The sequence below is a fragment of the Thunnus maccoyii genome, chromosome 6 (assembly GCF_910596095.1).
Source record: "Thunnus maccoyii chromosome 6, fThuMac1.1, whole genome shotgun sequence".
Classification (NCBI taxonomy): Eukaryota; Metazoa; Chordata; class Actinopteri; order Scombriformes; family Scombridae; genus Thunnus; species Thunnus maccoyii.
The window spans coordinates 7,704,999-7,717,113 of record NC_056538.1 but is presented as its reverse complement, the minus strand read 5'-3'; the positions used below and the strand labels follow the sequence as shown (position 1 = coordinate 7,717,113).

At 40.4% G+C, this 12,115-nt stretch overlaps 1 protein-coding gene across 2 annotated transcripts; it reads right to left on the bottom strand.

Moving 5' to 3' along the window:
• Positions 1–1,629: 1,629 nt before the first annotated feature.
• On the bottom strand, positions 1,630–11,340 carry coq8b (coenzyme Q8B). Of its 2 annotated transcripts, none has more exons than XM_042413566.1 (16): positions 11,163–11,340; positions 10,427–10,608; positions 9,993–10,134; positions 8,904–9,112; positions 8,135–8,201; positions 7,202–7,276; positions 6,651–6,770; positions 6,454–6,539; positions 6,176–6,316; positions 6,001–6,082; positions 5,026–5,119; positions 4,465–4,606; positions 3,775–3,882; positions 3,588–3,653; positions 3,178–3,264; positions 1,630–2,369 (listed from the first exon to the last, which is right to left on the bottom strand). In XM_042413566.1, the coding sequence occupies exons 2-16, from the start codon at positions 10,604–10,606 to the stop codon at positions 2,064–2,066; spliced, it is 1,905 nt and encodes a 634-aa protein (XP_042269500.1). In that variant the 5' UTR covers positions 10,607–10,608; positions 11,163–11,340; the 3' UTR covers positions 1,630–2,063. The 2 variants fall into 2 exon arrangements, with proteins under 2 accessions (XP_042269500.1, XP_042269499.1); XM_042413565.1 differs by having other exon boundaries at positions 11,208–11,340.
• Between the last annotated feature and the right edge of the window lie 775 nt (positions 11,341–12,115).

The following is a 12,115-nucleotide window of genomic DNA, read 5'->3' as shown; positions in this document are numbered from 1 at the left end:
AGCAGCTGCCAGCCGTCACACTGTGATCCTCAGTAACCTTAGCTGTAACAACATCACATTATTTTTCCTTCAGGAACACCAACAACAATAAAAACCTACAGCACACCATATGTTGAATGTACTGAGATTTTTCCATGCACTAACATAATGTAAACACTGAAACTTCCGTCTCCTAACATGCACCATGTTTTCTCTTAATAAATGAACTGGTCCTGGTAATTGGTCCTCACCAATCCGGTGTGAGTCCTAATGAAAAGTCTGAGACCGGGGCCAAGAAGAGTCAGTTCTCCTCCAAAAACTGAAGCCAGCTGCTGCTTCTTACATGCACAGCAATGCTCCAACTTTCCATTGCGTGAAACTACAAGAGAAGAATGTGCTTTTTCTTCTCCCAACATGTGCTGCAGTCATTAACCGTGGCCGATTCCCAAAACTCAGAAAAATAAGCTGTGATGTAGTGATTTGATGTAGTGTGTCAGGGCCAACCTCGCTGCAGAACCAGCTCAGCAGCTGTACTGTACAGGATGTAATACAACTCAATTGAGGGACACTAACAGCAAGTACTAATGGAGATACAGTAAAAGGCTGCATCTTTCTCCATCAGGATATGATGTCAGTGAAAGCCTCACATCCCAACTTCTGTGCTGTGAACAATAACAATAACACTGTGTGAGCAGCCTCCAGACAGTCCTGTAGTGCTGTAATGGCTTGATTGAAAACAAAAAAAGACTGCACTGCCTTGAGACTAAAATAGCACCTGCAAAAAAACAAAGCCATTAATGCCACCATTACCTCAAGTCTTAACATTGTGTGAGCCAAAATTATTGTACTATAATGCTCAGCGGTCAATACAAGAACAGCATCAGGAGAGAATGAGGTCAAACATGGCCTCCAGTCAATGACATTTCCCAAAGAGATCTAAAACTGAAATGGAAAATTCAATACGGATTGGAAGACATCTTTGTCCTTATGTCCTTCTCTTGACACCTGCCAGTAAAGCTCGATTCATGATATATAAATCGGTCTCACATTTTATTTCATATTTCATTAAAAAAAAAAAAACGCACACACAGCACACTGCCTTATAGGTTACAGAACATATCTCTGCCATAGTGTTAAAATGTACAAAATTCTTTGCTGTAACAAAACCGACACATTATGAGGAGTTTTGTGTCAAATACAGTCTACTTTATAATGCAAGGCCATTATTCACTGAGGTTCCATTAGCTTGTCTTGACTAATTCCTCTGCTAATCTGCTCATCTACTCTGCCAGTCGTTACATTTAGGAGAAAGCTTTATTCGCCCACTCATCAGGCAGGGCACACAGTTCTTCTAGCAAAATAGAGCACTTGGCGGCATCAACTAGGCGATGCAGGGCTTATTATCTGCCCTTAAGACATAAGATACCTATTCTCTTTAGAAATATAGTGGACCTTGCTGTCAGAGAGAGTAGGAGCCAGCCTCAATTGATTTTAGCCACAGGAGAACATGGAAAATATATTACCTGCCTTTAAAAAAACTTGCACAGAAGCTGGCTTAAAATGTACAGCAACCTTGTGTGAAGTGTCTGCTGTGACAGAAAAATGTAACCATTGAGCCAATATGATGAGACACACAAACCGACCCTCAGAATGATTTAAATTATCTTCTTTTTCAATTAACATAAACACTGCATCCATAATATAGTCATTTATGACAAAATTATCACCATTATTTTCATAATAATTCAATTCCATTAACTATTTACAGTATGTCTGTCTATACATGAGACAGCAAAGTCGGGCCTTGATGAGTCACTGAATGACGTGTAATTACACCCTCAGACTGATGTCAGTGATCTACAGTACTGAAAAGACGAGAGAAAGTCAAGCACACTCATAGTGATCATTAGAGCACGCTGGCGTAGTCAGTTACATCTCGATGTAGAGTTCAAGGTGATTCTGATCATTTGTCTCCATCTGTGGATTCAACACTCCATCTTTTCTGCCCCATTACTTAGGAGCCCTCTCTTACTTCTTAGTTCTTAATGAGGAGATATTTCTGCAGTGAGCTTCTCCCTGAGCGTCTAAGCACTGGTCTGTGCTGCCTGCTCCGCCTGCCTCCTCTGGTTGTAGGCATTGTACACGTCTAGGAACATGTCCTTACACGATATGTGCGCCTTCAGTTTGGAGCAGATGAGGAAGGAGCCGGCCATCTTGCGGTGGAGGGAGTAGGTCTCCTCGGGTGGAGGGGTGAGGCGGTGGCGCAGCATGACGGGGATGAGGCTCTGGATGCGCTGGGTGGTGCTCTGGGTGCCGAAGTCAAAGGGCTCGGCGGATGCGAAGGCTTCACCGAGAATCATTACCGCCTCCACGTGAGCATCCTCGAAGGCCTGGAGGGGAGCAAGGAGAGGTGTTATGGTGTTAAAAGAAGGGTACAGAGGTATATAAAGAACAATATTGAAACTAATGCACAACACAAGCAGACTTTAAGTTACATGTTTTGGGTGTGTACATTTTGAAGCAGCTTGATCAAGTGTGTTACTTGAAATGTATGACCCAAAATGTACTATGTAGCCATATATACAGTTCTATGGTATATGAAAACATCTTCATCTTTCCAAAGTAGCTTTGAATAAATAGTGTTCCTTTTGAGTAACAATTGTTCTCTTTTCTTTTTCTGGGTGATTTTGCTTCTATTCATAGTTTAATTCTATAGAAAACATGAAAATGTGACTGAAGCACACAATATTTGGCCAATACTGAACACCTTAACACAGCACACACTTGTTTTTAGATGTTACTTGTTACATTTACAAAGTAAATATTAATTTATTTGGATTAGTATCTATTAAGAGCATCACAGGTCAGTTTAAAAAAGTAAAAATGCCTGATTGATGGAAATTCCTGACCTCAGTCACTCTCTGGGTTCATCAGATTTCATAAAAATCCATTTATAAAACACTGAGACATCCTTCTGTATGTCAAACAAGGCTGAGGACATATCCTCTTTATGAAATGTACAGAATAAATGTGGGAATAGAAGCAGGAGGGGATGATGTAATCTGACTGTGGGGAAACGACATCAAGCGCGGGGAGTGAGACTGAGGCAGGGAGAGACGGTAATAAACGGAGGAGACGGAGGAGGATAAATCATATCAAAAATAAATGAGCACAGCAGCAGAGCCTAAAATATCTTACCTTGGCCTCGAAGCCTGTCAGGAACTTCAGGTCTTTTGATTTGGAAAGAACGGTGGCTCGATCACCCACGGAGGCTGCGTGCACCACCTGAACACACACACACACACACACACACACACACACACACACACACACACACACACACAAATCAATGATATGGACGTGGTTATCATGTGTATTTTAAGACTTCCCCTTCGAGGCACCAGCGAACTGAAGTAGCTGCAATTAGGCGAATGCGGGCACTAATAACCACTATTTAAATCTCTCTCATATTGCACATGCATGTGATTGTGTATGATCATTTTTCCACAGCTGCTGCAAAATTTCTCCAAAGTGCTTAATTATTTACAGAAATCTTTTTGCATAAATCATGTTGTGCTGAGTTTCACATAATTTCAGATTCATCATACCTGTATGTAGTCATCTGTGAAGGATTCTGGGTAGCCTCTGCACGCTCCGAAATCCAACAGAATCACCTGAAGACAAGATGAGAGGATTATGTTTGTATTATGCATGTTCTGCATACTACTACTATTAAAGGTTTGGTCAACGTATCATGTCTTCTGTGTTCGCTATATGGATTCTTATATCCCTCACCTTGTTTGTGTCTGCGTTGTAGAAGAAGTTGGACCAGTTTGGATCTGTCTGCATAAACCTGAATTCAAATAGCTCTCTGAGACACAACTGGAGGATGTTGAAACCAATCTGGAGAAGGAAAAGAGAGGTTCATGTTTACTGCGATGCTGTTACTATTAATGTCATTCTTATTTTCATGGTACAGCTCCTTTCCCCCTCAGGAGTCATGATCTGCTCTGGTCTGATGAATATATCCTGTTTCGTACATCTTATTCTATTCAGTGTGGCTATCTCATGGTACTCTCACCCAGTGCACTGTAAAGCACTCACCGTGTCTAAAGATGCTGCCTTACTGTACGTCATGCTTCAAGTGCATCAATCACCGCTATTAAATGCCTGTTTTTACAGTGACACACTGACTCATGTTTACAGCTGCTGTCCTTTTCACACTGTATTTGAGGTCCTGAGCCCTCATTTGCCTGCACTTGTCAAAAATGACAAATTAAAGTGATTTACATTACATTCCTGATTACCAACAGGCAGTGGATTTCCTACAAAACCTCCATATAACATTATTGAACTGGAGTAATGAAATACAGATATGGAGTACATTACAGGTCAATAAAAGCCTGCTATAGGGGGACAATTATCCAGTTTGCTCCCTCTACTGTCACAGGCTTTTAGCTAATTGGTTGTTGAGTCAACCCATACCTGGTTCCTAGTCTCCTGGTCCAGGTCTACACAGCCATCCAGTGGGACTCCCTGTACCAGCTCCATGGCCAGCACCCTGCGCCCTGACAGCTCATCAATCACCTCTGGGACTTGGAAATACTCATCTCCCTCCAGCAGGGACCTGCAGGCCAGACACACAAATATTGTAATATTGTAATTATGACAACAATAATACTTCCTATCAGTATAGTTAATAATAGTAGTGTACTTTTCAAGACTATACCAATGAATAAAAATGAATTATAAAAAATAAAACAAGTACAAAGATTAGAATTTCTATAAGCACCCAATATATCAAAGAAACAGTGTTTTTATTTTAATGAACTCTAGAATAAAGTCAAACATTTGAAGATTTAGGACTCAGGAGGAGCAACGTACAGTATATGTACAGTTTGTAGCAGCAGCAGCAGCCATTCAGTGAAACCTTCTTTATAGCTGACCCGGTGTGCTTTCCGCTCACTGCAGATAAATGGTGTGCATAGCTCACAAGTGGGCTTCAGTGGAGCAGCATTTATGGTTCAATACACCACATAAACCCACCTGAACTTCTTGGCGCACTCGGCTTCCCTCTTATAGTCGCACTCCCATGCCAGCTCTCTCTGAAGAACCTCTAAGCTGCTGTCTGCAAACAGACCTATGGAAAAATAAATTGTGCAAATCTCAGCATGGAAAACCCGAGAAAACGTACGGACTCTGTCATGTTCCAACACAACGGTGTGGTGCCTACTACACAATCTACACAAATAAGGTCACCCAGTAAAGTTACTTAATCGAACAGGCCTCTGGTTATGCATGAGAGGGCTTGTCTCTTCTTCATTAGCATGTTTGTACAATTTGTGAGGGCAGCTCTCCGAGGAAGTACACCGTTGAATACCAATACAACTGTGCTATCACTTGCTAAAATAAATTGTCTCATGCTTTAGACTGTTTTAAATTTGCATAGGATTAGGAAAAACAAGGAAACAAGTATCTCCCACAAATCCTCATTGCCCCTCAGTCATTAACAATTGTTATCCACTTTTGTAACTATAGCACCACCCCATGGTCTAAACTGTAATACTGAAATGTCAGAATGAAACAGAACACAGGTTTGCAAACACATGTGATGGACAAATGACTGAAAGAACAATCTGTGGTCAACTCCCACAATGACGACTGACAGAGGACAGTTAAAATAAAACAACAGCAATCGCAGCTTGAATCATCCAAATATTCCAAACTAAAAAATCTGGCTGTGGATTTATTATCCTCAGTAAATATTGTTATGACAAAACCTGCAAAGACTTCACAGGCCCACTTTTGTTGATGAATTTAAAGTCTATAATTAGATGGTTGAGATGATGTGTGGCATGAAGTGATGAGGTCATCTTTAGTCTTTGACAAAACAACTTTGAGTGCAACAATAAAGCATGAGTCATAAGTTAACACATCCTTAGACTTAAAAAAAAAAGCCTTATTAACAGGATTGTTGTTTGGGTGAACAAACACTTAAACAAATACTAATGAAGTTCTTACCTCCCGGCAAGGCCACGCTCATTTTCAGTACTGACATCAGGTTGTTGATGTCACTGTGGATGCTCTCTGCCACTCCGGGGTACTGGGATGATTATGGGAATAACATACGGTCAAATCAATGCAGTGAGTGAGACAAAGGAGACAGACTTCAGAGTGTGTATCAATACCCTCCTACCTGGATCTTCATGGCGATTTCTCTACCATCTTTTAAAACCCCATGATGCACCTGGCCGATGGAAGCTGCCGCAAACGGTTTGTCTTCAAAGGACGATAGCTTCTCCCGCCAGCCTGGCCCCAGCTCCTGCTCTAATACTTTCTACATGTACATACACACAGACATTAAGTGTCAGTTAGAGAAGGAACAGCTTGTGATTTGTTTTGTTGATATGAAACATTCAGTTCTGATCAACTTATTTATATAACTACATATATAAAACGATCAGCCCTGCTTACATTCATCTGCCAGGTCGGCATGAAGTCTGCACTCTGCCGGACCCTCTCAAAGATCTTCTGCAGCTGGGGGTTGATGAAGGTGTTGTCTGAGGAGAAAAAAAAAGTCAGAGATATTAGATAAATATTTTCACTGACTATAAATACTCTGAACAGTATCAAGCAGAATTCTGCAGCAGTATCATTCATGCAGCGTGTACCTTGTATGCTGAGCATCTGTCCTATCTTGAGTGCAGCCCCGCGGACTTTACACAGTGTGTTGACTATTCTCTCAGCATTGGCCTCTGAGAGGAGAGGAGAGTCTAGCAGGGCATTCATGTCTACAAAAAAAGACAGCAAACACACAGACGATTGTCAGCAGTGATGTTAGGCACAACATATTAGAAGTACAACAGCATAAACAAAAGTAATTTGTACTGGCAATTATCTTTAAACACCAGCATGTAAATAACTAAGCTCAGGGCCTTAACAAGTCACTTTTAGAAAGCAGTGAGTAGAAACTGGGGCAGTGGTACATCATTAAACACTGTTCATTTAACACATATTAAAGCCTCTGTTTAAATTCTTGTTAACAGGTTTGATTTAATGCCAGTCCAGTGCCTGGCAGGTGTTGACACATTAGAAACTTCTCCAGGGCTGACCAGCTGTCCATCCGTCTGCCGGATCTGCCCGGCGAGCGCTGGACCAAAAGCTACTTCACAGGATGGGAGGATAGAACAGGAGAGGAGGAGCGAGGAGAGATTATCCTTACCTCCTTTTTGTTTGCCTCCCAGTGACTGTTTTGCCACCTCTGCAATGGCACCGATCCCCAGCCCTACTGCCAGTCCTGCGGCGGAGAGAGGGAGACACGAATGATTTTAAATTTAGGGCCACTTAACAGATGCTTGAGGCTTCTGCTGCTGCTGCTGCTGCTGCTAGTTCAAGAGTGAAATCACATTTCACTCTGCCATCGTTTACTTAACACTTAAGTGTTTTTAAGCTGTTGAGAAAATACAAAAACAGTCCCATTCTTTTCTATTAATGAAAGGCCCTTGGACAAACATTGTATGAATGTGAGAATATCTATAAAGAATTTCAATTTTAAGAAAACAATCTCCAAAATGTATGTTCCTGTTAGGAAAAGACTTTCCCATATGTTTGTATTTATAAAGCTTTGTAAGGATAGCTTTAGCCATGAAGCAACATTAATGCTTTAAAAATCATTATGCTTCAATATATGACAGACTAATGTTGAAGCATAATGATAGTCCAGCTTATAATACAAAGGTTTTCATACATGGGTTACATTTACAGTTGTGAAAACACTGAGTTTTATTCAAGTCATCTAATAATTATTGCAACACTTTCTAATGTGCAGTGCTAGTATTGTAAGGAAAAAAAGTGTTTTGTAGATTTGATGATGAATGACTAACATGGGAAGTCAGTTGAACTTTGGTATCACAGCTACACTATACAGGTATGTGTGTAATTACTGCTCTCTATGCGTTGTATAACCAACAGCCTGTGTGCTTGTGTGTTTCATAAGCTAGGTGTGTTATTGTGCAGGGTCACATTTCTCCTGCTGTGCTTGGAGCCATGTGACAACCTGAAGAGGAATGAGAAGGATTCACTCTGGTATGAACAATGCGGGTTGCCAAGTTTGATTATGCACTCATATAAAATAAAGAAACTCATTTGATCTTACCCCCAAAATTAACCAGCCTGCTGATTCTCGTGGCAGGCACCTTCCTCTCTCTGGCACGGTCACTCAGCTGAAGGAAGACAAACAAGATAATAAAAATACTTTGTAAATGTATTTAGAATTATTTTGAATCATGTTTTAAATCATTGGTGATTAACTCATGACTTTTGCTTAAAGAGAGACAAAAGACAAAACTCTTGACAGTAACCTTGCATTACATCAGAAACAAACATGACACATATTACATAACGTGAGTATACTCAAAATATGGTCCTGGCACCAGAGACAGAACTAGACCACAGAGAGAAAAATATACCCCATTATCTGCCTCAGATAAAAAAAAGCATTTAAATTAATTTGATCACTTGGTGAATAAACTGATCTTATCTGACATGGCTACTTTATGAAAAACTTCACTTATTTCAGCACAGCCACATGACTTACCCATTACATGAAAAAAGCAAAAAGAATAATTATTTTAACTGTAATAAAAAGCATTTCATATTCAGAAATATCTATTATAAATATTGCCTCTACCTGGGACATGAACACATTTGCTGACTCTAGCATCCTCCTTTATATCCTCTTTTTTGAGATCTCTTGGCTTCTTCAGTATGATCAAAAATATAACCAATAAAAATCCCAATTAGCCATGGTGTACTTCACAGGTATTGTTTTAACTCCATTATCAATAAAATACATAGACATAATCTGCAACATATGCAGCCCATATTGAATCGTAATTACTCTGTAATTCGATCATTCCACCAACCTTCTGTCTGACAGGTTTGGCCAGGGCCTGCTTAGCATCTCTGGCCTTCTTGATGTCTTCTGGTGTGAGTCTGGCCACCACTGTGTCGTGGACAGATCTGGTTTGGTAGTAGTAGTAACGGTGGAGGCCGGGGGTCGTGTGGAGGAAACGAGCGCTCTGCCCTGGCCATCCCGCCCCTGCCGGACCTGCCCCTGGAGAAGAGTGCACTCCTTTGATATGGAGAGGAGATGAATGTATTAGTGAACACGGGACTTGAACACCAGAGTAAGTCCTAAACCTGATGTGATTCTTTGAAGTCTAATCATGTTTAACTTGTGTGACTGTGTTAATGTCGCACAAGAAAAAAACCCAACAAAAAACATATTGTCTAAAAGAAGGCAAGATTTGAGTTTTATTTTTACCATCCTGTGTTAGGACAGAACTATACAGTGTTCACACATTGGAAGACCTGAAGGCAAAATACTGACAAAAGTTGGCGCTTAAAGTCTCACAAATAAGTCATCGTTTTGAAACTGTGTACATATTATATTAGATTCTTATTTTCACTAAGATTACTTTTTTAAAGGTGCAGTGTCTAGAATTTAGTTGAACAGACTTGGCAGAAATGGACTATAATATTCATAAGTATGTTTTAATTCAAACCTGAAAATAAAAATCATTGTGTTTTCATTACCTTAGAATGAGCACTTTATATCTACATAGAGAGCAGGTCCTCTTCAGCCATGTTGCACCACCATGTTTCAACAGCACCCAGAACGGACAAACCAAACACTGGCTCTAGAGAGGGCCTTTCGCATTTTTTGCAGCCACTATGGGTTCTCCTACACCCTTGAAAGGGAGGGAGGGGTGGGGGTGGGATGTATTCAGTTGGTTGCAATCTGCAACCTCACCACTAGATGCCTCTAAATCCTACAAACTAGTCCTTTAAGGTCTGCAGGTGTGCTGATATAGTGAAAAGCTTTATCTGAAAAGAACTTTTTTAACTTAACAACTTGTCTTCAAATAAATGTTTCTTTTCATACATTTATTTTTCAAAACATCACAATCTTCTATCAGTGCGACACTGCAAAATTCATATCTTGATAATACCTGCAGCTCCAGCTTCTGTCTGGGTTTGGTCCACTGCATCAGAGTGGAACTCTGCACCCATGGCCCATTTGGCTGCTTCATCAGCGTCCATGTTCTCCCAGCCCTCAGCATCCGGAAACACATCCTCCTTTACTGACTGTTGCTACAGACAGAGTTGGACCAGTAATTTAGCCAAAAGAAATACTATATATTTGCATATAACTTACATTACTTAATAGTTATTCACAATATAAATTATTATTATTCTTGATAATCGCTTTGTCAAATGCCCTTCACAAGTTCAGAGAGCCCATAATGATAGATTCGATCTATTTATTGCATTTGACCAAAAGTCCAAAACCTAAAAAGGCTGAGACTGGATATTAATCTCATGTCAGATTACCAATATCTTATTGATATATCCATCAGATGGTAGATAGCATAAAAATTCTCACCGCATTGCTGCCGCCCATGAAGGTGCCCGCCAGCCCTTCCACCACATCCTGAGCAACTTTAACCCCTGCTCCCAGTGTGGAGTTGCAGGCCATTAAGCGGAGCTGTTCTCCCTGGGTGGTGATCAGGGCAGAACCCACTTTACCTGCCCCACGCAGCACCTGCAGGACCTCAGACATCATCACTTCATGCAGGGAGGTGGAGAGAGAGGAGGGAGTTAAGTTATGTTGTGTGAGATGTAAGAGTGACAACAATGGGCAAACAAAAAACAGACACACCCACCAGACTTTTACACACTTTTATGTAACTTTTACAGAAAGCCATAAGAGGCATTTTTTGCAAGATAATACATCTACGAAGATAATTCGCTGAGTGTCAGATCATTATAAAGACTGCTGGGACACCATGTACTAAGTTCTTCACCCCGCTTGATGGTTTAACCTTGGATGTGATTGGCTGCCCATGTTTCTATACATGCTAATGTGTCATGAAACACGTGTCGCCTGCAGTAACAGTACAACACCAACCTACTGTATTGTACTAGCAATGTAAACTTACAAAATATTTCACAGTAACAGATAACAGAATTACAAATTCTCAGCTGGGTTAAGTAGCTCAATAGCTTCTCTAGTTAACCATGTTGTGTAACGTCAGCAGACATGACATAGGCTTGAACGGTAACGTTAGCCACATGCACACAGATATATCCGGGGTTTATTTTAAGTAATAAATAAATACCTTATTAAATGACACCTTCTGCTGTTAACAAGTGAAGTTACTCACTTTTCCTAAAGCTGTGTTATCCAGTGTTTTCTCGGTGACTGTCCTCTTCCACCACTGTCTCGCTGGATGGGAGTCTGTTTTGCAACGCTTTCAGCACCCGGAAGTTCAAATTTGACTGACTTGACCGTCATCCAACCACAGTGCGAAACTTAGTGAGTGGGCGGGACCCTAGTAACAAGGGAGAAGAGGCGTGTTTATTTGACCAATGGCAGTGCAGAACAGCAGATGATGGACGTCTGACTCAATTAATCCAATTTAATTCATTTAAAAGGGGTTTTATTGTAATGGGAAATAGATATTAACATTGTCAAAGCAAGTGTGAAATAAAAATATGGTTTTTTTGCTGGTAGAAATATATATATATATATTTACATACACACACCTATATACAGATAAGTGAAAAAAACTTAAAATAAAATAGAAAAATGTAGACTTGCAGTAAAAAATACAAATAAAGATAAATGAGAACTGTGTAAACACTGTAACTATTTTTAAATGAATGTATTTAAAGATATTTGTTCTGTATGTGTGGACAGTAAGTATGTCTATTTACAGAGATCGGCACAGTGCAAATGGTCATTGCAGGAAAACACAGATGATTGACAGTCTTCATTGTGGTTATTCGCACTTTTCCGATGACAGCGACTCACATATGTCGCTGCTGTGTTTGCACATTGCTGTATTTCACCCAGCAGTTATGGTAGTTTTTTGTTATCACAACCACGAATCACCAGTGTCAGTCCAATCAGAGTCAAGATAAGGCGGGACTAAACCTGAACAACGTCCAATGAGAATTAAGGGGGTGTTGCCTTTTTGGAGGATGCCTGCATGCACGTGCAGCAAGGTACAGTTACCAAACTAAAGAAGAAGAGCAGCGTATAGATATTTTCTAAGCTGTAATATGCAAT

Bases quoted from the DNA above. Each gene is read 5' to 3' on its own strand.
- coq8b (XM_042413565.1), bottom strand. The intron at 6,083-6,175 runs GTAGGAGGGTAT...TAATCATCCCAG, and splicing joins AAATCGCCATGAAGATCCAG to TACCCCGGAGTGGCAGAGAG. The intron at 3,654-3,774 runs GTGAGGGATATA...TCTTGTCTTCAG, and splicing joins ACAACGCAGACACAAACAAG to GTGATTCTGTTGGATTTCGG.